General features: G+C 39.1%; 1 protein-coding gene across 1 annotated transcript in view; it reads left to right on the top strand.

Moving 5' to 3' along the window:
• WDFY3 (WD repeat and FYVE domain containing 3) overlaps positions 1-23,734 on the top strand; it is a 238,858-nt gene that overhangs the window by 133,265 nt on the left and 81,859 nt on the right. The window contains exons 27-33 of the mRNA XM_045018580.1: positions 1,976-2,049; positions 2,149-2,310; positions 4,084-4,178; positions 6,801-6,921; positions 8,847-9,064; positions 17,015-17,250; positions 20,368-20,502. Coding sequence (XP_044874515.1) covers positions 1,976-2,049; positions 2,149-2,310; positions 4,084-4,178; positions 6,801-6,921; positions 8,847-9,064; positions 17,015-17,250; positions 20,368-20,502 — 1,041 coding nt within the window. The remainder of the gene's footprint in view (positions 1-1,975; positions 2,050-2,148; positions 2,311-4,083; positions 4,179-6,800; positions 6,922-8,846; positions 9,065-17,014; positions 17,251-20,367; positions 20,503-23,734) is intronic.

The raw sequence follows: 23,734 nt of genomic DNA, 5'->3' as shown, positions 1-23,734 counted from the left end.
ACCCCATCTCAAAAAAGATATATTGGAATTGGAAAAGGTTCAGGAAAGGACAACAAAAATGATTAGGGGTATGGAATAGCTTCCTTATGAGGAGAGATTAGTAAGACTGGGACTTTACAGCTTGGAAGAGAGATGGCTAAGGGGAGATATGATTGAGGTGTATAATATCATAACACAAAAACTAAGGGTCACCAAATGAAATTAATAGGCAGCAGGTTTAAAACAAATAAAAGGAAGTATTTCTTCACACAACATACAGTCAACCTGTGGAACTCCTTTCCACAGGATGTTGTGAAGGCCAAGACCATAACTGGGTTCAAAAAAGAACTAGATAAATTCATGGAGGCTATTAGCCAGGATGGGCAGGAATGGTGTCCCTAGCCTCTGTTTTCCAGAAGCTGGGAATGAGCGACAGGGGATGGATCACTTGCTGATTACTGTTCTGTTCATTCTCTCTGGGACACCTGGCACTGGCCGCTGTCGGAAGACAGGATACTGGGCTAGATGGACCTTTGGTCTGGCCTAGTAGGGCCATTCTTATGTTCTTAAGATAATACACAGCACTCTGATCACGTATTGTTGAGTTCTCTCTGCTTCTTACCTATGCAAAACATGAGCTGAGTTAACAATCTTATTTCTGTAGTACTTGCTATTTTTTTAATTGGGAATCCCTATTTTCAAATGTTAACTCCCTAATAGGATATTCTATTTTGTTCAAATCAGCTCTTAAGGCACAGAAGTGCCCAGTTTTCATCCCTGTGTGTCAATGTAGATGTCTAAATACACATTTGGGGACATTATACTAAGGAGACCATGTGTGAAAATTGAGCCTATTTGTTCCTGTAGCATTTCCTTTTAATTAACTTTTATGGCATTCTTACAGCTCTCTTATTAGTGCCAGTGACATGCTTTAAAAATCCATCAAGGTGCATTATGCTTAAATATATTAAGGTTATGAATAAGTAGCCAGGAAATGTAAAGTTGATCCTTTGACTTTAACCTTTCACAGGTGATCTACAGAAAAGAAAAATGAGTTTGTGCCCATTTTTGCTTGTTTAAAATATGCTAATACACACAAGTATTGTGGGCCTGTTAATATTGTTCTTTATATTATATCTAACCTAAATCCAAAAAAGCAAAGATGTGAACAGATCGAACTACCCATATCACATTCCTCCACTTCTGAATCAGAGCAATAATAGAGCTGTTTGAAATTTTTTTGTCAAATTGCCTTTGTTTTCCAAAAAAACAATTTGCTTTTTTCAACATTGTATTTTTTTAAAAAAGTAATTTTTTAACCAAAAAAAGTTTGTTCAAAAAATTTTTCAACAACCGTTATTCTGCTGATTCAGCGGTAGATGTCTTGAGCCAACTGAACAGGTTAACATAGAGTAGGCTCTTCAGCAGAGCAATATCTCCTTTCACAGAGAATAAGATCATCAAAATAATAAGTATTTTGTTGAAGATCCTGCTGTTCAGTGGTTTCACAGAGATAATATATTCAACAAAGTAACAGCTGTGGTGTCAAAGATCTTGTTCTCCATGAAACTGTTCAGTTTGGGTCATCTCTGCTTTGTTTTTCATGAAAGACTCTGAAAGCAACTCGAAAACTAATAAGTTTATATTAAACTCTGATAGTATTAAACTTAATTCCCATTTTACTATACACCGAGAGAGAACTTTTGGTGCCCTGTGTTCTTCTGTAGTCTTTTGTACATCTATTTGAACTTTATTTGGGACTGATAGCCATGTAATTTATGTCTTTGAAATTATCATTTGAACAGAGTGGACAGGATAATTATGATGTACAGCAAGGATTTTAATCCACTGTTTGACTTTTTTTTTTTTTTTTTAGAGCAGTAAGCCGGGCTTGTCTATCTCTTGGTATATTAAATAGGATGTTAACTTTTTGTTTAACTTAACCAAGAATGTAGATTTGTATACAGAATGTACCACTGTGTATTCTGTATTCCAGGTCTGGCTTCATGCACCATATGAGCTTCATCTTTCGTTATTTGAGCACTTCATTGAACTTCTCACAGAGTCCAGGTATTAGTTGACACTGGCCTCATAATAAGGCCTACGGGATAACAAATTACACACATACACAGATGTTCTCATTTTTATTAAATCTTTTCTCTCTTTCAGTGAAGCCTCAAAGAATGCTAAATTAATGAGGGAGTTCCAGCTAATTCCCAAACTGCTGCTGACTCTTCGAGATATGTCTTTGTCCCAGCACACTATTGCTGCAATTAGTAACGTACTGAGCTTTTTGCTTCAGGGCTTCCCCAGCAGCAGTGACCTGCTCAGGTAGCACAAACCTTTACTGATTTATTTTAAAGATACTGGTGCTTTTGTAAGAAACCTGCTGATAGGAAACTCGGGTGACTAAAATAAAGAGTGTTTGTATGGAATAGTTCCAGTAGAAATGGCAGAACCAAACATAGAAAATAGTTTAAAGCCAGTGCATCGACTTGTATCTTAAATCCAAGTCAAAACAGAAATGCCTGAATACTGATACACCTTAAAACAGGGGTTCTCAGACTTTTGTACTGGTGACCCCTTTCACATACCAAGCCTCTGAGTGCGACCCCCTTTATACATTAAAAACACTCTTTTATATATTTAACACTATTATAAATGCTGGAGGCAAAGCGGGCTTTGGGGTGGAGGCTGACAGCTCACGACCCCCCATGTAATAACCACGTGACCCCCTGAGGGGTCCTGACCCCAGGTTGAGAACCCCTGCCATAAAATGTTTTCCAGAATGTAGGGCAGTAATGGAGGAACACGGTGTTCTAATTCCACAGCTACTATGAGAGATTATGAAACTTCCTTGGATATTGTTAAGTCTGTGTCACTTCTACTTAAATTGAGGCGTTGTTTCAGAACCCATAGAGTTGTCATACTGCTCACCGTTAAAATACAGCATTTGCCAACGTTTATCACTCTTATCTGAGAGACTTACTTCTAGCTAACAGGTAAAATTCTCTGATAAGATAAAGTTTGCCACTTGTATGTTATGATATTGCATATGGGGAGAAATTTGCAGTGTTTGGGGTATTTTGCAGCAGGGAGGCTGGTTAGTTTTTTTGGCTTTTTGGCTTTTTTTTGCTTCTTGAGCAAAACCAGTAAAACCAAAGATTTGAATAGGATCAAACATCTTTCCTGGCTCCATTTTTAGTATTCAGGACAAAATTTACACAGATACTATAGGGCATAGCTTTAATTTTATTACTAAATGAATAAGTTGTAACATTTGGTTCCTTGTTCCTACAACTCCTCATGGCCACTGGCTTTCCCTGTACAGCAGCCAGAACCTCGGTGGCATTTCCTAGAGTGTTGCCAAAATTAAGAGCTCCAGGGTAGGTGGTGACTTTTCCCACAGTGACTTGTCATCAAAACAAGAATAAAGAGAGACAAAATAAGATTAAAATAAAAGAAATGGTATATGTAACTCTGTAAGAGTTAAGATAGGTAGGTACATCTTGGATTAGTTACAGTGATATATGCGATATCTTATCTTTGCCCCTTTCCTTAGGTGTCCTGTCACTAAGACAGTCTCTTCCTTCCAAGGAGCTGTCATTCTTCCCCCTTTCTGAGATCACATTTGTGTTTGGCTATTTTTTATGCCTATGGGGGTGAGATCATTCATTATCATATCACCCATGCCAGTTAAGATTTCATTATCATTTTAAAGAGTAATGTTTGATAAGGTTTACCATGTTGGGGAACATTATTATAGTCTCTGAGCAATGATTGTCCCCTATATCTTCTAACATTCCTTTGGTCTGGATCTGGAGGTATTTCCAGATTTCCTCTCTTAAAACCTAGCAATTTCAGTGTATTTTACCTAGTAAGTACATTAGCTACCTGAATGGGTCAAAGTGACTGCATTCTGGTTTGCATATCAGTTGACCAACAATGTTAGAATGAGGCAAACTTTGTCTTTACAAGTGATGGGATTAACATTTTTGGTATACTTTCATCTTTCTAGTATTTTTATTCTATTAGATGTGAATTATTGATAGATTAAAGTCCATCTGTCACAGAAATACACATTGTAATTCTCTATCCATAAAGGTTTGGACAGGTCATCTCTTCCACTTTGCCTACATTTGCAGTCTGTGAGAAGTTTGTAGTCATGGAAATAAACAATGAAGAAAAGCTTGAAACTGGTAAGTAGCTTCCAGTGCTTGAGAAATAATCATCTGGGGGACACACTGTGTGCTTAAATGCTCTTAAATTGTTATTGATGATGATCTCTACATTTTAATTCTAATATACTGGCTTCACCTTAGTTTTAAATGTTGTGTGCAAAGCAAGCAGTGCAAAAATAAAACCTGTTTGTATCTGCTCTCATTTTGTTTTCCTTCACTTAACACTATATTTTCTTTCTACTTCCTCCCACTCACTTCTTCAAAAACAGTTGGGCATCTCCACCTCTTAAATGAGAGAGAGATGACTGGTGCCATCTGTTCTCCAAATGTGGCATCTCTTTCACTCAGTAAAAAGAAGTGAAAGCATCAATTAGTATGGTCTGGTTTTTGGTGTTTTTTTATTTGTTTTTGTTTTTTCATGCAAAAAAAATAATTGCCTATGTCTCCTCTGCAAATGAACACTTTGTTAGGTACTTTTAAAACATTTTTTTATTTAAAGCTACTGACATAAGAAATTCCAGTGAAACTCCTGTCACAAAATTGAAGCAGGAAAATGAAGCCACTGTATAGTCCTGGCATCTTAAACTTCCTCCTGTCCTGAAAGTTCCAAGATCTTATTGATACATCATTAGTAACTATAATTAAAAGCTGCAATTAAAAACAGTACAATTGTAGTAGTGATTGTTCAATTGAGGAGGTATTAAAGAATATGTGTTGTACTTCTATCTCTGAATTTTGTTTTTCTTTCCCCTTATTTAAAGGAATTGCCTTTAGTGTCTATGGAGATCCTTTGTTTAGCATTACAGGAATCCTTTATGTATTGTGTGAGATGTTACTGGGCATGTTTCTCTTCCTTGTTTCCAGCTATTAAATTGTATTAAAAGAGAAGTAAATATGTAAATATCTTCCTTCAGCACTATTTTTAAAATAAGTGTTTGCTGTAGCTGTCACAGGGATATTACACAATTCAATGCGTGGGGAAGTGATGTGGGATATCATAAACTGGTAGACAAGTGGATTCTAAGGTCGATTTATTAAGGTTTGGTCCATTCAAATAAAATGTCTGAGAAACACTTGTTTGCGGTAGATCACTCCCACGCTTCTTTTTTTCTGCAAACACCTATCTCTGGACCTCTATGCACCCACCCTCTTTTTTTTAAAACTTCCCTCACAACATGCTTTTCCTGCAGAATGTAAAAACCTGATTTTCGTCTGTGTGCACACATAAGTTCACAAGCTGAAGTGAAGGAAGGTACTGTAGAAAGAAACAAACACTAACAAAAAAGTGACCCTTAAGATGCAATATTAACTTCTTTCTTTAGCCCTTCTATCCTTGAATCTTCCCCAGTATCTAAATCCCTCATAGGGGTTTTTGTGCTTGTGCGTGGGGTGGGGGTTGTGTTTGTGTGGGTCTTTTTGTCACTGTAGATTGTAAGCTCCTTGGGGCAGGATCTTTTTTATTTATCTGTAGAGCACCAGGCATATTTATGGTGCTGTAGGACTAACAATCAGTTAAGAATTTTATACTTGGAATATCTCTGTTTACTCCATGCAGAAAAATTGAACATTTTTTTTCTTAATGGAGGAGTTTTGCAACTCTGATGCATCCCACATCGTAGTGTGCAAATACGATTTGGAAGTGGCTGGGCTGATATACTTTGGAATCTGTGCCTAAAAGAAAATGAAACTAATTTTACCCCTTCCTTATTTTGCAATAGCAGGTTTGTTGTTCAGGTTGCATAATAAGGAGCATATTATTCAATTCAATGAAATTCAATAAGGACAAATGCAAAGTACTCCACTTAGAAAGGAACAGTCAATTGCACATGTACAAAATGGGAAATGACTGCTTAGGAAGGAGTACTGCAGAAAGGGACCTGGTGGTCACAGTGGATCACAAGCTAAACAGTGTAATACTGTTGGAAAAAAAGAAAATCTCATTCTGGGATGTATTAGCAGGAGTGTGGTAAGCAAGATTTGAGAAGTAATTCTTCAGCTCTACTCTGCGCTGATTTGGCTTCAGCTGGAGTATTGTTTCCAGTTTTGGGCACCACATTTCAGGAAAGAGGTGGACAAATTGGAGCAAGTCCAGAGAAGAGCAACAAAAATGATTAAAGGTCTAGACAACAATGAAGGAAGATTGAAAAAATTGGGTTTATTTCATCTGGAGAAGAGAAGACCAAGAGGGGACATAAAAGTTTTAAAATACATAAAAGGTTGTTACACAGAGGAGGGAGAAAAATTATTCTCCTTAACTTCTGAGGATAGGACAAGAAGCAATAGACTTAAATTGCAGCAAGGGCGGTTTAGGTTGAACTTTAGGAAAAACTTCCCATTTTGTCAGGGTGGTTAAACACTGGAATAAATTGTCCAGGGAGTTTGTGGAATCTCATCATTGGAGATTTTTGGTTAGACAGACACCTGTCAGGGATGGTCTAGATAATACTTAGTCCTGCCATGAGTGCAAAGAACTGAATAGATGAGCTCTCAAGGTCCCTTCCAGTCCTATGATTCTATATATCCAAACTGACTATTTTGTTTTTTTCTGTTGTTCACCCTGCTTTTAATGTCTGGTTTTATTATTTTAGACTGCGCCTGTTTAAAGCTATCTGCTTCATAATTCATGTATTTTATGTTTAGGAACAGAAGATGATTTTGGAGGCCTTGCTTCTGCTAATCTTATTCTTCTGCGGAACAGACTTTTAGATATCCTTCTCAAACTTGTATTCACATCTAAAGAAAAGACAAGTGTTAACTTGCAGTAAGTACAAATAACTCATCTGATGGAGAAGAAGAAGGTGACTGTAACAGTGGGTTTGATTTATGATAACAGGTAAAGGGGGAGAAAGTCTGCTGAGCCACACTCCGGTCACTAGTTATACTGGTATAAATCCAGAGGAACTCCGTGAAATTATTCATAATATAAACTGGTGTCACTGAAAGCAGGATTTGGCTTTGGCTATACTAGAAAAAAATCAGATATGTAATTCTTCAACCATGTACCATCTACCACCTTTGGTAGCAACAGTGGATAGTGTTTTTTACTACTGTCTCATCTAACTTTGCTCTGCAGCCTCCAAATCATCCTCTAATTGTGTTTAGACAGTATGATGGTAAAAACACCTGCACCCTGTCTGAGCGACAAAGTCCACTGTTATTGCTACCACAGGGTGGAGCTGCACCAGAGAAGAATTCTGTGGACTCTCTCTAAGGGCTAGTCTACACTTACCTGCCGGGTCGACGCGGTGAGTTCGACTTCTCGGAGTTCGAACTATCGCGTCTAATCTAGACGCGATAGTTCGAACTCCCCGCGCGCTCCGGTCGACTCCGGTACTCCACCACTGCAAACGGCGGTGGCGGAGTTGACCTTGGAGCCGCGGACTTCGATCCCGCGGCGTCTGGACGGGTAAGTAGTTCGAACTAGGGTACTTCGAGTTCAGCTACGCTATTCACATAGCTGAACTTGCCTACCCTAGTTCGACCCCCGCCCTTAGTGTAGACCTGCCTAAGAGAAACAAAAGTTTTTTTGCATTTTATTTCATGAAATAACAATTGCAGTGATTCCATCTGTTCATTTTTAAAGGTGGGAGTGGGGAGAGAGGTGGTGTTCAGTTGTATGACTTCGCTGTTGTTGGGGGGTTGTGTTTTTGTTTTTTTTACCCTTAATCTACACAAAACCAGATTTGGGATTTCCTAATGCTCTCCTTAATTCTTTATTTATAACTTATATATAACAACTTCATATACAATGATTGAGAAAATACAAAATATAAAAAGACAAGCCATCCATGGTCACAGCAAGAGGGGCAATCAAATTCCAGAAAACTTAAAATTTAATTATCAAATAATCCCAGTATAAAAATATTCTTAGTAACTTCGTTAATTCTAAAACATTAAAATCTATTCAAAATTTCAGGTGATGACCTATCAATTTACAGTTCATGAAACAGATCCATAAAGGAGAGCGAAAAGGGTCTTATACCCTCTGTGTCGAGTTTGGATCTTCTGTTTTAAAGGATTCTAACAATCACTTCATCGAGTGGCTGCACCAAGCCAGTTTGATGTATTTTTGTGGATTACTTAGCATATTCAAATTCTACCATAGCTTTTAGGCAATAAATCTTAAAGCTCAAACATAATCTGGGAATTCAACAATTTTGGTTGTTCAAGTACATCCCAAATTTGTAAATGATATATTCTACATTTTTTCTAAAGTTTCTGCTTAACACTTTCCTTCTGCCTGTGCATGGCTCAGAGATTTGATATTTTCCAGTGTTTTGAATAACATCTGTATAACTTTATAACCTGTAAATAACTCACTTGAGAAACAGTTATATTATCTAGAAGTTGCAATTTGTAGATATAAATTTCCTGTTTAGCCCCCAGTTTCACATCACAGTTTTTAGGGTAATCTCAAAGCCAATTGTAATAGTCCCAATGACTATATTCTCAATCTTCCCATCCCACTGAACCAAATACTGACAACTCTGTAGTAGTTACTGCTAAAGAAATCTTATTGACCGTTCTTTCTTCTGTAGCAGGTAGCACTTACCTGAGAAACCAGTCTATGCTTTGACTGATTTTAATTTTCTCTGATGTTATTCTCTGTGTCTGATATTGAAGCTTTGATTCTTGCCAGGCTGTCCATTATAGGAAATCTTTAAATATTTTACCTTTTTTCATTAGGGCATCTGAAGAACTGGTCAGGACCTTGGGTTTTGATTGGATTATGATGTTTATGGAAGAACATCTGCACTCTACCACAGTTACTGCAGCCATGAGAATTCTTGTGGTCCTGCTAAGTAATCAGCCTATACTCATCAAGTTTAAAGAAGGCCTCAGCGGTGGAGGCTGGCTTGATCAGACAGATTCTGTGTTGACCAATAAGATTGGCACTGTGCTAGGTATGAGCTTTCAATTATGATGATTTAAGGATGTGTCTTTCTGATATTTTTATCGTCTAAGAATTGTATGTTACTATTAGAAAATTTCTCTTACAGTGTTATCAAATAGTTTTCAGTATTAAAAAGTATGGTTGTCTTAAGAACATAAGAAAGGCCGTACCGGGTCAGACCAAAGGTCCATCTAGCCCAGTATCTGTCTACCGACAGTGGCCAATGCCAGGTGCCCCAGAGGGAGTGAACCTAACAGGCAATGATCAAGTGATCACTCTCCTGCCATCCATCTCCATCCTCTGACGAACAGAGGCTAGAGACACCATTCTTACCCATCCTGGCTAATAGCCATTTATGGACTTAGCCACCATGAAGTTATCCAGTCCCCTTTTAAACATTGTTATAGTCCTAGCCTTCACAACCTCCACAGGTAAGGAGTTCCACAAGTTGACTGTGCGCTGTGTGAAGAAGAACTTCCTTTTATTTGTTTTAAACCTGCTGCCTATTAATTTCATTTGGTGACCCCTAGTTCTTGTATTATGGGAATAAGTAAATAACTTTTCCTTATCCACTTTCTCAACATCACCCATGATTTTATATACCTCTATCATGTCCCCCCTTAGTCTTCTCTTTTCCAAGCTGAAGAGTCCTAGCCTCTTTAATCTTTCCTCGTATGGGACCCTCTCTAAACCCCTAATCATTTTAGTTGCCCTTTTCTGAACCTTTTCTAGTGCTAGAATATCTTTTTTGAGGTGAGGAGACCACATCTGTACACAGTATTCGAGATGTGGGCGTACCATGGATTTATATAAGGGCAATAATATATTCTCAGTCTTATTCTCTATCCCCTTTTTAATGATTCCTAACATCCTGTTTGCTTTTTTGACCGCCTCTGCACACTGCGTGGACATCTTCAGAGAACTATCCGCGATGACGCCAAGATCTTTTTCCTGACTCGTCTTGGTTGCTCCTTCCCATTATTTGTTTAGGCTACTGAATTTTGGTTTTCTTAAGTGAAAGGGCGATATTTTTACTACTCTTAAAAGTGGTATGGCCACATCATAATGCACGTTTCAATACAATTTTCTCTTAGGGTGAAATTGCCCTCTCACCTCCCTGCACAATGCCTAAATAACTAGATTTTGTACAGTTTGTGGGCCACTGGATCAATTTTGAACACCTCCAGCTTGCCCACAATGTCCAACACCAACTCTCTGTAGGTGGATGCTGTGTACAGCAGAGGATGTCCTATCCGATTATTGCCCTCCCCCTAGTGCTACTGCACTGTTTGTGTTGTTTTGCTGGCCTTCTGCTTTTGGGGGAATTTCAGCTTGAATGCCAGCATATAGCATTTCCTTTCATTACAAATGTGATTCTTTACAGGTAAACAGTGCTAGCTGTACAGTGTAAATCATCTCAGCTGAGGAGGAGGACAAAGGCCACCTTTAGGCTTGTGTGGATGAGAAAATTGCACTGGTTTAACTTAAGGTGTGATTTGAAATTGATTTAGTAGAACTAGAGTGAAAGGCTGTATGGACAGTCATATTTTGGCTCAAATGAGGCTTGTTTTGGTTTAGCTTTAGTTAATTAAGAACAGGTTTTATTTTTTGCTCATTCTTCAACCAGACTATGTGTGTCCACATGGGTTTGCATCACTTCATTAAATCTGTTTGAAAACTTATTTAAGTATAAACCAGTGCAACTTTTGCATGTGGACAAGGCTTAACGCTTTTAACTTATTAAAGTGGTTTTGAATCAAGATGAAAAGAAAAAGCTACATGCCTATGTTCTGCTTATGATTTCTTCAGGGGAAAAGAGTAATGTTGTCTTACAATTTAATTTAAGAGTGGGATTTTCAAAAGCACTTAGTGTTGGTCTAACTTCTGTTCCTTTGAAGTCAATGGCAGTTGAACTGATTTTGCAATGGGATCCTTAGTGGCATCCCTTCAGGGGATAGCACGCTCTACTTATGAGGCTGGGAGTCACACAACTGAAATTGAATTTCAGACTTTGTAACTAAATCACTGTGTGACTTTGAGTAAGTCACTGAAACTTGTCTGTTACTTCATGCATAAAATACAGTTGATAAAGTTCACCTGACATGTGCAAAGCACTTGGCGATCAACAAATGAAAAGCAATATGCCTTTGTCTGATGTAATTTATATAAAAAACACAAGATAATTCTTCATTTCATTGAGCAGATTAAGAACTTTCATTCTGTTTTTCTCAAGCAACTGTTATATAACCCTTCTAAAAGTGTCTGATTATTATATAGTGTGCTAGTAAATACATAACAATGTTTAACTAATCTGCCTGGTTTTCAAGAGTTACTAGAAATGGTAACTTCCTCAGAGAGAAGTTTTAGTAATAAGTTTGTGACTAATTCTCAGACAGTTCAAAATATTAAAATCAATACAATTGATGACTATTTAGTGCCAGCCTCCGACTCAGTCACAGTTTTTTCCATTGTGAAATCAGTGGTGTTACTCACGGTGTAAGTTATTTTAGGATTTGGCCCACTGGGGGTGAGAAAGTTTTCATAAAGCGCAGTCTAGAACAGATGTACAAAATTACAATTGACAGTCGTATAGTAGTATGCATACCATTTGCCCAGTCCAGCAATATGGAATTTTACATGGGAAGCTTTGGAGTTAAGTCTTATGAAAAACTCAAGAGTGTGTGTCACTATAAGTCCTGCCCTTAAAATCGAATGCTATGGCTACACTGTATAGTGCATCACTGTAAGCTCTTTAGTGTAGCCACTTTAAGCTGATGGGAGAGAACTCTCCTGTTGACTTAATTAATCCACCCCCCCAGTGAGAGGCGGAAGCTATGTTGGCAGAAGCTCTCCTGCCAATATAGCGCTGTCCACTGCTTAGGTTGGTGTAACTTATGTTGTTCTGGGCGTGGCTTATTCACACCTCTAAGTGACATAAATTATACTGACATAAGTGGTAGTGTAGACATACCCTACATTTGATTTAAAGGTGGTTGACATGGAAGCATAGGTACTGGAACTAGGGGTGTTGGGGCTGCTGCTGCACCCCATGGCTTGAAGTGGTTTTCATCATATACAGGGTTTAGAGTTTTGTTCAGTGGCTCTCAGCACCCCCACTATACAGATTGTTTCAGCCCCCCTGCATGGAAGACTGGTTATCAGCAGATCACTTAGTTATGTTAAAGGAGAAGGTTACAGTCTTTATCTGTGAGCCTCTGTTCAGCAATGATGGCAGGTAAAAAGCACAAGGAAAAAATTCATCAGTGAAAATAAGACCAATTACAAAGAATAACTTGGAGAATAAGTTAAAATGTAGATGGAATACACAGTGTGGCTTTCAAGTCATGAGAGTACATTAGGTTTACTGCATTTGGTATGCGAACGTTGCAAGTTTTAAACTCTAGTTCATTGTTGTGTACAAGTCTCACAAGGGCAGTCGTGCACACACAGAATATGAACACAAGCTTTTTGTTTTAAATAGTTTTTTTTTTCTTTTAGTATGTGGATAGCATATTCTTTATATATGTTGAGAGTAAGAATGACATGTGCAAGTTCATCTTTGAGAGACCAGTTAAACTCTTTTAGAGTTTGAATTTTATGAAGGAGGATATGAATCATCCCTCTTTTATTCTGGGCTGAACTGTACTCAGCCTTTCCTAATAATACTAATGTGAGCTTGAAGGTCATAGGCATATTCAAAATTCTTCTGTTGAATGAGGAATGACACAAACTCCATCTGTGAATTTTAGGTAGCCTCAAATTGGAACTTTGCATTTGAGCACTTCCATACTTGGGGAAAGCTTGCATCTAGATCTGAATTTCATGCCTCAGAGCTATTTCTACATTAAGTATCAACCAAAAAATAGAAAATAAGGTCTATTACACAGATGAAAACAATTTTTGGCCCAAATTTTCAAACCATAGTTAAGCACCTACATAAACATGGCCTGATTGTTTAAATTGTTCAAAATGTGTCTGTCTGTGGCTCTGATCTTCCTGCTTTGATCCATATTTTCTTTCTGAAAATATGGCTGCCTCCTGCTTTAATATTATTTGTTTAATGCTGGCAATGTGTTAGGAACTGTACAATACACAGAGATGAAAAAAAAATCTGCCTAAAGAGCTTAAAATCTTAGACACACAGAGAAGACAGGATACCCAGGGAAATGCAGGAAAGAGAAAAGCAGTTTTTATAATTTTGAACTCACTTATGAGCATTGTGGAAAGACAGGTTTTAGGAGAGATTTGAATGAGAGGGGGGAGGTGCTTTTGAGAGTTTGGATTGGGAGACCACTGTTTCTCGTTAAATTTTTTTATATACGGGGCATTAAAAATGAATAGTTACTAGTCATTTTGGGTCCAGTCTTGCAGAGGAACTCTGTTAGGGTATAGATCTTTTATGTCCTCATGGAATCTCATTGAAGATAATAGGATTCCACGAGGCTGTAAAGGTTCACCTGCACAGATCCCTTTGTAGGATTGAACACTAGCTAGTTTTGTAGTAGTTCTTAATATTTCACTGCAGTTTTCCTTTAAGGTTATCATGATATAATTGCCTGAATGCTGTACCATAAACATGTACATAGGACTATAGGACTTTTCCATCATATTTTGAATTACATTGGCAGTCAGAAATTGAACAAAGGCAAGTTATAGATAATCTTTTTATTGCAGTAACTGATGGGGGTTAATAAACAAGGCAAGCATTAAAGAATCAATCTTGGCATCAGGCTATGAGAGACCAGAGTCATGTGGGATAAAAGAGACACTGAGAAGTGGCGAGGTTCCAATTCCATAGCTGTCTTGCTGTCATGTTTTGTTTCCAACGTATGGAATGTGTTCTCGTAATCTGGGCAGTGTTTTGGAGAGGTGACTTGGAAGGGCTTTTCAAATAATTGGGGTTTTGCTCCTTTTGCTTCTTCATTAACGAGGTAGGGATGTTGAATCTTTAACAAAAACACAAAAAGCTCGTTAGGCATTAGGTTAAGTAGGAATTAATGAAACAGTATTTTTTAAACAGGCTGATGAAAAAATTCCTTTCCTTCTGTTGCTCATCGTTCAGCCTCTTGACTAATGATGTCTTTATTCGCTAGTTCTTTAGTCATAGAATTTTCCAGGTTAGACAAGACCTGAATTTCTAATGTAAAAATCAATATTATATGTCAGAGGTCCCCAACGCGGTGCCCGCGGGTGCCATCTAAATGCGCCTGTGTCCTGGCTGGCGGTCAAGCATCCAGCGGCATTTCGGTGACGACGCCTCTCAATAATGCCGAGCGGCGTCATCCAGAGGCATCGTCACCGAAATGCTGCCAAATTTCGGCGGCATTTCGGCGGATGCTCGACCACTGCCATGGTCCTTTGTCACCTGCCAGAGGAAAAAGGTTGGGGACCACTGTTATATGTGGTTAACAAAAACCTTTCAGACCTTTTATAATGAGGCAAAAAGGACAAAAACCATTTTCCCCCACTCTGCTCCTTCTTCTCTCCAAAGAAGGCAAGGCTATAGGTATGTCTCTACCTTGAGCAGGAGTTGCGAATCATGGCTCCAGGAGAAATATTCGTGGTATATCTGGTTGAGCTAGCACGTTAAAAATGGAGTGTAACCACACCAGCCCAAGTGGCTGTAGGGGCTAGTAACCTCAAATACATACCTAGGGTCTTGGTCAGGTAAATACTCAGGGTGGCTAGACCATCCCACTGCTTGCGCTGCTGTCACTACACTCAGTATTTACCCTGGTAACTCAATCAGAGCTACTACAAGTATTTCTCCTTAAGCTGGGACTCTCACCTCCAGCTTGAAGTAGAGGCATACCCTGTATCTGTACCAAAAGATGTATATCTGTCTTATCTGATGTGTGTCTGCATGTAATTATGAAGTCTGAATTGGTACCCTGCCAAGTATATATTCTATCCAATATGGCTCTTTCTCCCAACCTGATGAAGAGTGAATTTCTCAGATGACTTCCCAGTTTACGGTCTGATCCAAAGCACATTGAAGTGAAATTGGAATCTTTCCACTAGCTTTAATGGGTTTGGGATCAGGCCCTTACTTTGTCAGTCTTAACAGAGTTGTAGGCAATACCTTTTATTTTGTCTGCTAAAGTAACCACTTCTATATTTGAAGTCATTTAATCATATAGTAAAATGTCTCATTCTGCACTGAAGGACTTATCCTCATTTTTTGAATAAAGAAAGGTATAAAGTTTTATTGAAAGCATACTTTGGTGTGTTTTTTTAATTTTTCTTTATAGTGCTTTTTCTTCTAGCTACAAGATGAAATATATGTTTTGTACTTATCAGCGAAATTTAAAACCCAGGTCATTCCTCTCTGTAAAACCATTTTATGCTACATTGCTATTCCGATTAAGGAACTATTAAGTCTCTCTTTGTTTACAGTTATTTCCCATAACATTTCCCTCAGGGTAGTAAACTGGAAAAATATAATTAAACTTTCAGTTATTAATAAAAGATTAATTAAGCAGGAGAAAATTATGAAAAATAGAATTTATCTGAAACTGTTGTGAGAGTGAGCATTTTTGTTAGCATTCATGACATACCATTTGTTTGGGTAATCTTTAATCATAATTTGTATTTCTAATATATGAATGTTAGACATAATTTGTATTTGCATTTCTTTTCTTAGGGTTTCAGAACTGTTGATGCTTTAGAGTGTTGACAATGTTGTTCATTTAGTATTCACTGTAAATGCAGTAGATAGTCAACTATATAGTAAAAAGTTTTCATTCAGTCAGAAGTTCTGGGGACATCACAAATAGAGACCAAACTTAAAAAGAAACTGTGGGGGGGGGGTTGTTTTAAATTTATATCAAAGTTGGTACCCAGCCAGACCCCAGGTATAGAGATATTTTAAATTGTTGCTGGTCCAAAACTTTTAAAACTAGTGGTAGTGATGTATCTGATTATCTTGTCTGAATGTCTAAAAATTTTTTTAATAAAAATCAAAGATTCCTAATGAAATAGGATATGAAACTATTCGCTTAAAGGGTCAGGTTTGTGAATTTCACATGAGTTAGTAGTGAACATTTCATTACCATTTGATGGCGCTTCGATAGACTGCATAAAATGAGTTTGTTTCTAGTGAACAAAAGTTTACATCACAAATTATATTTGTAACTAACTGGCCTTGCTGATGATAATGTCAGCAGAAAGGCCAAGTATCTGAGTAGTCATGGAAACTGAACTAGCATGTCACTGTTATTTGCAAAACTTGTACCCTTCTTCAGAGTACATTATTTACCAGTGCTGTCCATTCAGTACTTTTCCCAATCACTGAATGTTTTTTGGAGCTGGGAGGAACTGGTATTAAAGGTGCAGTATAAATTGGCTCTTGTGGCTTCCAGTAGCTTTTACTTAACTCTGGCTCCATTTTCTGGTAGGAAATAAAGGTAAATTAAGAGTATTTTAATCCTTCATGCCAGGTTGATCTAATTAGTAAAAATTAAAACTAGTCATATATGAAATATCTGGAAAAATGCTTTAAATTCCATTCACTCACACTGGCAGTCAGACTAATGCGTTGCAACATAAGCCAACTACTTGGGGTTATGATGAAACTCTCGACACTGGAATGTAATTATATGGTGTCCTTTATAGGAGTTTTAAACCTTCCTCTGAAGAGTCATTACTGGCTGTTCTCAGAGCCTAGTGGACCATTTATTTGAAGTAGCGTTACAGTTCCTGTGTTTACTGAGAAACTCGTACAAGAACATTCATCTGATACTGTGAGGATTTTACGACTAAGTTTTTGACATTGATTTAATAATTGAAAAACGTAACAAGTTGGTGTTAATATGAATGTGGTGTATATGCATAAATTCATTGTTACTGTTCACTTCTAAAGTGCTCCCTTCTGTACTTGAATAATTTACTAAAAAGTGATGTTATAAAGCGGTAATTTGCATGTTAACACTTTTGGCTTTTTTATTTCCCTTTCTCTTAGGGTTCAATGTTGGCAGGAGTGCTGGCGGCAGATCAACTGTCAGGGAAATTAACCGGGATGCTTGTCATTTTCCGGGCTTTCCGGTTCTTCAGTCATTTCTCCCTAAGCATACTAATGTACCTGCACTCTATTTCCTCCTCATGGCACTTTTCCTGCAGCAGCCAGTCACTGAGCTGCCTGAAAACCTGCAGGTCAGTGCACCTGTCAGCAGCAGCCGATGTAATCAGGGTTGCCAGGTAGGGATTATCTAGAAAGATATCAATATAATTCTGTGTAACAACAAAGAGAATAATGGATTAATTGCCCCCAAATTGATTCCATAGTTAATTTATCAGCTTTATATTTAGACATTTGGGATTCATATTGTGATGAAATGCACTGACATATGACAAAAACTTGTCAGAGCTGCTGCTATTATGTACTGAATAGATTTCTTGTAAAAAATATATCTATATATTGAGGGGAATTTTATAAGAAATAGCAAATGAGTCCCAGATTCTGTGTTCAGATCAATATGAACTGACCCTGGTGCCTGTATGACATCCTGGGCTCTATCTTGGCACTAAGGGCCTGCCTGCAAAGATACAGTTGTGGGAACGGGGTCAAAGGGATGATGTCATTGACTATGCCTTGGAAACTCTGTTCAGAAAATATTGCTTTATTTCTAGAAAAGTGTTTTCCTGGGGTTACATACTGTGTTTTTAGTAGGAAAAGGTTAAAAAAAATTAAAATATTTTTTCTAAAATGGCATCTAACTTTATGTAGAAAACCCAGTTACACTTTTGGCCTTCCCAACATCCCCTGACAATGAGTTCCACAGGTTGATTGTGTGTGTGAAGTACTTTTTTTGGTTTGTTTTTAAACCTGCTGCCTATTCATTTAATTGTCTGATCCCTGGTTCTTCTGTTATGTGAAGGGATAAATAATACTTCCTTATTCACTTTCTCCACACCATTCATAGTTTTATAGACCTCTATCTTATCCCCTCTTAGTCATCTCTTTTCCAAGCTGAACAGTCCTACTCTTTAATCGCTCCTCAAATGGAAGCTGTTCCATACCCCTGATTATTTTTGTTGCCTGTGTCTGTACTTTTTCCAGTTGTTATATATCTTCTTAGAGATTGGGAACCAGAACTGCACATAGTATTCAATGTGTGGGTATACCATGGATCTATATAGTGGGAGTATGATATTTTCTGTTTTATTACCTGTCCCTTTCCTAGTGGTTCCTAACATTCGATTAACTTTTTTGACTGATGCTGCACATTGAGCAGGTTGTTTTCAGAGAACGATCCATGATGATTCCAAGGTCTTTTTTGAGTGGTAACAGCTAATTTAGATCCCATCACTTTGTATATAGTTGGAATTGTATTTTCCAATATGCATTAGTTTGCATTTATCAGTGTTGAATTTCATCTGCCATTTTGTTATCCAGTTACCAGTTTTGTGAGATCCCTTTGTAATTCTTCACAGTCAGTCAGGACTTAGCTAGCTTTAGTGATTTTGTATCGTTGGCAAACTTTGTCACCTCCCTGTTCACCCCGTTTTGAAGATCATTTATGAATATGTTGAACAGCTCTGGTCTCAGTACAGATTCTTGGGGCTCCCTGTTACTTACCTATCACCATTGTGAAAACTAACCAATCATTTCTCCTTTGGTTTCTATCTTTCAAGCTATTACTGATCCATGAGAGGACCTTCCCTCTTATCCCATGACTGCTTACTTTGCTTAAGAGCCTTTGGTGAGGGATCTTGTCAAGGCTTTCTGAAAGTCCAAATACCCCCCTCAAAGAATTCTAATAAATTGATGAGCCATGATTTTCCTTTACAAAAGCCATATTGACTCTTCCCCAAAATATTGTGCTCACCTATGTTTCTGATTATTCTCTTCTTTACTATACTTTCAGCCAATTTGCCTGCTACTGAAGTTAGGCTTACCAGCCTCTGAATGCCTGGAGCCTTTTTTAAAAATCGGTGTTGCATTAGCTATCTCCCAGTCATCTAGTACAGAGGCTAATTTAAGCGATAGGTTACATGCCACAGTTAGTAGTTCGACAGTTTCATATTTAAATTTCTTCAGAACTCTTGGGTGAATAACAGCTGGTCCTGGTGACTTATTACTGTTTAATTTCTCAATTTGTTCCAAAACCTCCTCTATTGATGCCTCAATCTGGGATAGTTCCTTAGAGTTGTCACCTAAAAAGAATGACTCAGGTGTGGGAATCTCCCTCACATCCTTGGCAGTGAAGACTGATGCAGAGAATTCATTTAGCTTCTCCTTTTCTTCCTTGAGCGTTCCTTTAGCACCTTGATTGTCCAGTGGCACCTCTGATCATTTGGGAGGCTTCCTGCTTCTGATGTACTTAGAAAAAATATTGTTATTTTTTGTGTCTTTTGCTAGTTTCTCTTCAGTTCTTTGGTACAGTATATGCATGTCAGGGATTTGTGTATTAAAAAACCAAAAAAAACCCTAGGATGACTAGGTTTCTGTGTTCCTCAGGGAAAATTCCTACTCTAAACTGACAAATTGCACTTTAGAATGGACTTGGTTAGCACTTACATCCCTTTACAAGCAGGAAATAGAAGACAAAAATTTGAGCAGTATCTGTAGGTAAAGATGCTCTTTTGAACCTCTGGATTCGCATAAACATTAATGCATGATAGCCCTGGTCGGTAAGGCTTATGTCTATCCTATATTGAGGTAAACCCCTCAAATTCTGGTTTTCCTTTAGATGAATTTGAATTTAGTTGAAGGAGTACAACAGCTGTGCAACTTTTGATTTAAAATCAAATAAGTTTTTTTAATTGCAATTTAAAACCAGAGGTTGATCAGGGTTTTTAAACAACCTTATCGTTTTGGGGAGGAGGGTCTGGTCTTCTGTTTAATTATGGGTTTTTTGTTTTGTTTTGTAATAGCATTCTTGAAACTTGATGGAAAAGCATGTTTATTTTTTAAATATGTAGCATGTTTTGGATTTTGTTCTGAAAACTGATCAAGTAAGTTGAGGTCACAGCATTAGTACAGAATTCTGTTGATAGGTTTGCTTGAGATTTGGAACAGTGTTGTGAAAGATTTGAGAAAAAAGAGATGTTTAGTTCTGTCAGCTCATCGGGAAGAGGGATTTTCAAACGATTCCTTGTGGATGATTTTCAAACGATTCCATGATCTTTTCATGCAGTTCTTTGAGGCTGAAGCTTGGAGAGAACATGGTTTAGTGTACTTAGGTAGATATATCATGTCAAAATAAGTGAACAAATCATCGGTAATAGAGAAAAGCAGAAAATCAATCAAATTGCATAGAAACAAAGGTTAATTTTGTTTTTTCTCTCTTTCTTCCCTCACACCTCCAATAGTTTGATTTAGATTCTATCTGGACATTTATATTTGGAGTTCCTGCCTCCAGTGGCACTGTGGTGTCTTCAATCAACAATGCTTGCACAGAAGCTGCCTTTTTATTATTGGGAATGCTCAGGAGCATGCTGAATTCAGTAAGTATAGAGTCCCATTGGGGCCCATTTATACATACCTCCTCATCTCTACTGAATTCCTTAATGCAAGAGACAGATTAGAAAGGTTAGTTTTTCATTGAACAATGATGCAAACCAGAATTATAAATCTGTCTCATAGTTTGGATTGGCAGAATTTTTTTGTTTTTGTTTTTTTTATCTGACAATATAAATTTTTATTTTTAAGCATCTTTTTTAAAATTTTAAACTATTTTAAAAGTTGTGGGAAATTAAGGGTGTTTGGGTTGGTATTAGGGCAGAGCTGACAGGGGTTGCAGTGGGCTCCCAGCAGTGACAGAAGGGCTTCAAGGGCCTGAAACACCCAGGCACAAGGTGCAGGGAGGGCCTGTGGTCATGGCCTGGTGGAGCCAGGACCCCAAGGAAGAGGACAAGCTCCAAGCTGCAAGGGAAGCCACCTTGCTGCTGAACGGCTCCTATCTGTGGATGGCTACACTCCAAGCCGATGAGTGAATGAGCATGGTCATGACATTGGAGCTGCAGGGTGCAAGGTATGGGGAAGGCTGCAGACCTGGTGGGGCAGAACAGAGAACTTCAGCCAGGGCCTCAAGGAGGAGAATGGATCCCTGGCCACAGGGGAGGCCGCCCTGCCACTGAACATTTCCTCCCCGAGGATGGCCCCCATACTCCTGGCTGTGAGTGAGTGAGTGGGGCCATGACAGCAGTGCTTCAGAGGGCTCCCTGCGCAGCCGTGAATTTGTGAGACGTGAGAAATCAACGTTTACTGATGACTAGTGATTTAAATCGAATCCTACCAAGCCTGCTCATAGTTGGCCTTTTGTTACTCATCTAAAATTGTCCTTGGCCTACAGTTCATTCATTTGTGCTAGTGGCTGTAAGATGAATAGTGCTTTCACTCATGTTAAAAATTGGAATTTTTTTGTACTTTACAAAAAAGTGGAGATGGTAAAATGCCCTTGGCAGAGATTAGGAAATTTCTTTTCTGATTTACATCATTGGGGAATATTTAAGACTTCAGTGCCCATCTGCTGGGAGCTATGTGAATTAAAGATTTGTGCATGAAGAAGCATCCACAGACAGACAAGTCCACTGACTATTAATAGCTTCATGCTGGTGGAAATCCACTGGGTGCCAGGAAATGTGTGTTGTATGTTTTTTAAATACTGAATCTAAACTCATCAAAAGAGAGAGTTTGACACTCCCATATTTACTTAGACTTGGTGTGTGTATCTGTTCAAACGATCTCCCATGCAATAGCTCTTTCACTTTTGCAGAAATTATTCAATCTGCGTTTTAGAGAGAATTGTTTTAATGGATACACATCACTCTGCTACTCCACCAGGGATTATGGTCACAAGAGCTGCAAGAAGAGACTCCCAGGCCGGCGCATTTGGGTCTGTGAATACTTGTGCTCCTATGCCAGCGCAACTGGTGCCCCTACACCAGCACATTCGACTCTCTGAATATGGCACCTGCCTTCTGCCTAGTAAGGAGACTACAGCATGCGCTGGGAGTACGGGAGCCGAACCGCTGTTACCTGCTGCCCCAGTCATAGGTGTGGACTCTGTGGATGGGTGCTCCGGGGCTGGAGCACCCTCGAGGGAAGTTTAATAGGTGCAGAGCACCCACTGGCACCAAGCCACCCTCTGCCCCCCTCCTCTTGCGCCAGCGGCCCTGCACTTGCCAACTCCTCCCTCTCCCTCCCAGTGCTTCCAGAGCGCCGCAAACAGCTGATTCGCGGTGTTCAAGCTCCGGGAGGGAGGGGGAGGAACGGGGAAGAGGAGGGGCAGAGGTGGAGCAAGGGCAGGAAGGGGTAGAGTGGGGGCAGGGCCTAGAGCAAAGTGGGGCGCTCGAGCACCACTGGCAAGATGAGAATTTGGCACTTATGGTCCCGGTGGTGCCCCAAATTTTCAGGTGCCCTACGCAGCTGTGTATGCCTATGGACAGCCTTGGATGGTGGTATTCTTCCATTTGTATTGCCCTTTCCTTCCCCCTTAGACATCATCTCCCAGCAAACTTCTTGGACCAAGTCTCTGGTTTCTTCATCAGTAAGAAATGTATTTTTTCCCACCACCCAAGAGACTGAGTCTCATCTTGAATTGCCTTGAGAAATGTAATATTATTTGGGAGGGGTCATGTTAAGACTTCTGCTCTATCTCCTGTTTGATATCCTATGTTCATGTACTCCTCTTGTATTGGTATTCTTTTCAGTGTGGTGCAACAGCACCAAGAGATAGCAATTCTGAGACTGCAGTTGCATGCTAAAGCCACTATGAATAATTGTGTGCGCAGGCAACATAGATTTAGATATAATATCCTAATATTACATTAAAAAATCATATGATATTCTTTGCAGGCTGATAGGCATTAAATATTAACTTAGCTAGAAAATTGTTACATTTATATGGGGAAAGTTATTTCTTCTCTTTCATAACATGAAATAGGTTAGACATACCAGTAGTTGTCAAGCAGTATTTGTGCTTGCACTGTGACACAGCCATTGCTCTTTAAGAAAATACATTACAGTAACTCCTCATTTAACGTCATCCCGCTTAACGTTGTTTCAATGTTACGTCCCTGCTCAATTAGGGAACATGTTCATTTAAAGTTGTGCAGTGCTCCCTTATAACGTCATTTGGCTGCCTGCTTGTAAGATTCTGTGGAAGAGCAGTGACTTTACAAGGGAGCATTGCACAAGTTCCGCTTCTCCGCCTCCCTCCCAGCACTTCATGCGTACAACTTTCTGGGAGGGAGGGGCAGGAGCAGGGAAGCGCTGCGTCTCCGCTCCTCCCCATCCCTCCCAGAAAGTCCTTAGCAGCACTTAGGACTTCGTGGGGGACGGGGAGGGATGTGGCGTGGTCCGGAGAGGAGGTGGAGTGGGGGTGGGAAGAGGTGGGCCTGGAGTGAAGCGGGGACGGGAAGAGGTGGGCCTGGAGCGAAGTGGGGACAGGAAGAGGTGGGCCTGGAGCATTCCTGGAAAAGTCCGAGCCTGTTCTTCTCTGGGGAAGCTGCTGCTGCTACTGCAAAGGTGCTTCCTAGCGTCCGTGCCTGCAGCAGTGGGCTGTGTCTGTGTGGGGTAAGCCAGGGGCACTTCCCAACCACAGGACAGTACAGAACTGTACAGTATATAATGCATTTTTTCTGCCCCCAGAAAATTTCCTTGGAACCTAACCCCCTGCATTTACATTAAATCTTATGGGAAAATTAGATTTGTTTAACATTGTTTCACTTAAAG

The sequence above is a fragment of the Mauremys mutica genome, chromosome 5, assembly GCF_020497125.1.
Source record: "Mauremys mutica isolate MM-2020 ecotype Southern chromosome 5, ASM2049712v1, whole genome shotgun sequence".
Taxonomy (NCBI): Eukaryota; Metazoa; Chordata; order Testudines; family Geoemydidae; genus Mauremys; species Mauremys mutica.
Note: the sequence above shows the minus strand (reverse complement) of the source record. Positions and strands in the feature narration are given on the sequence as shown.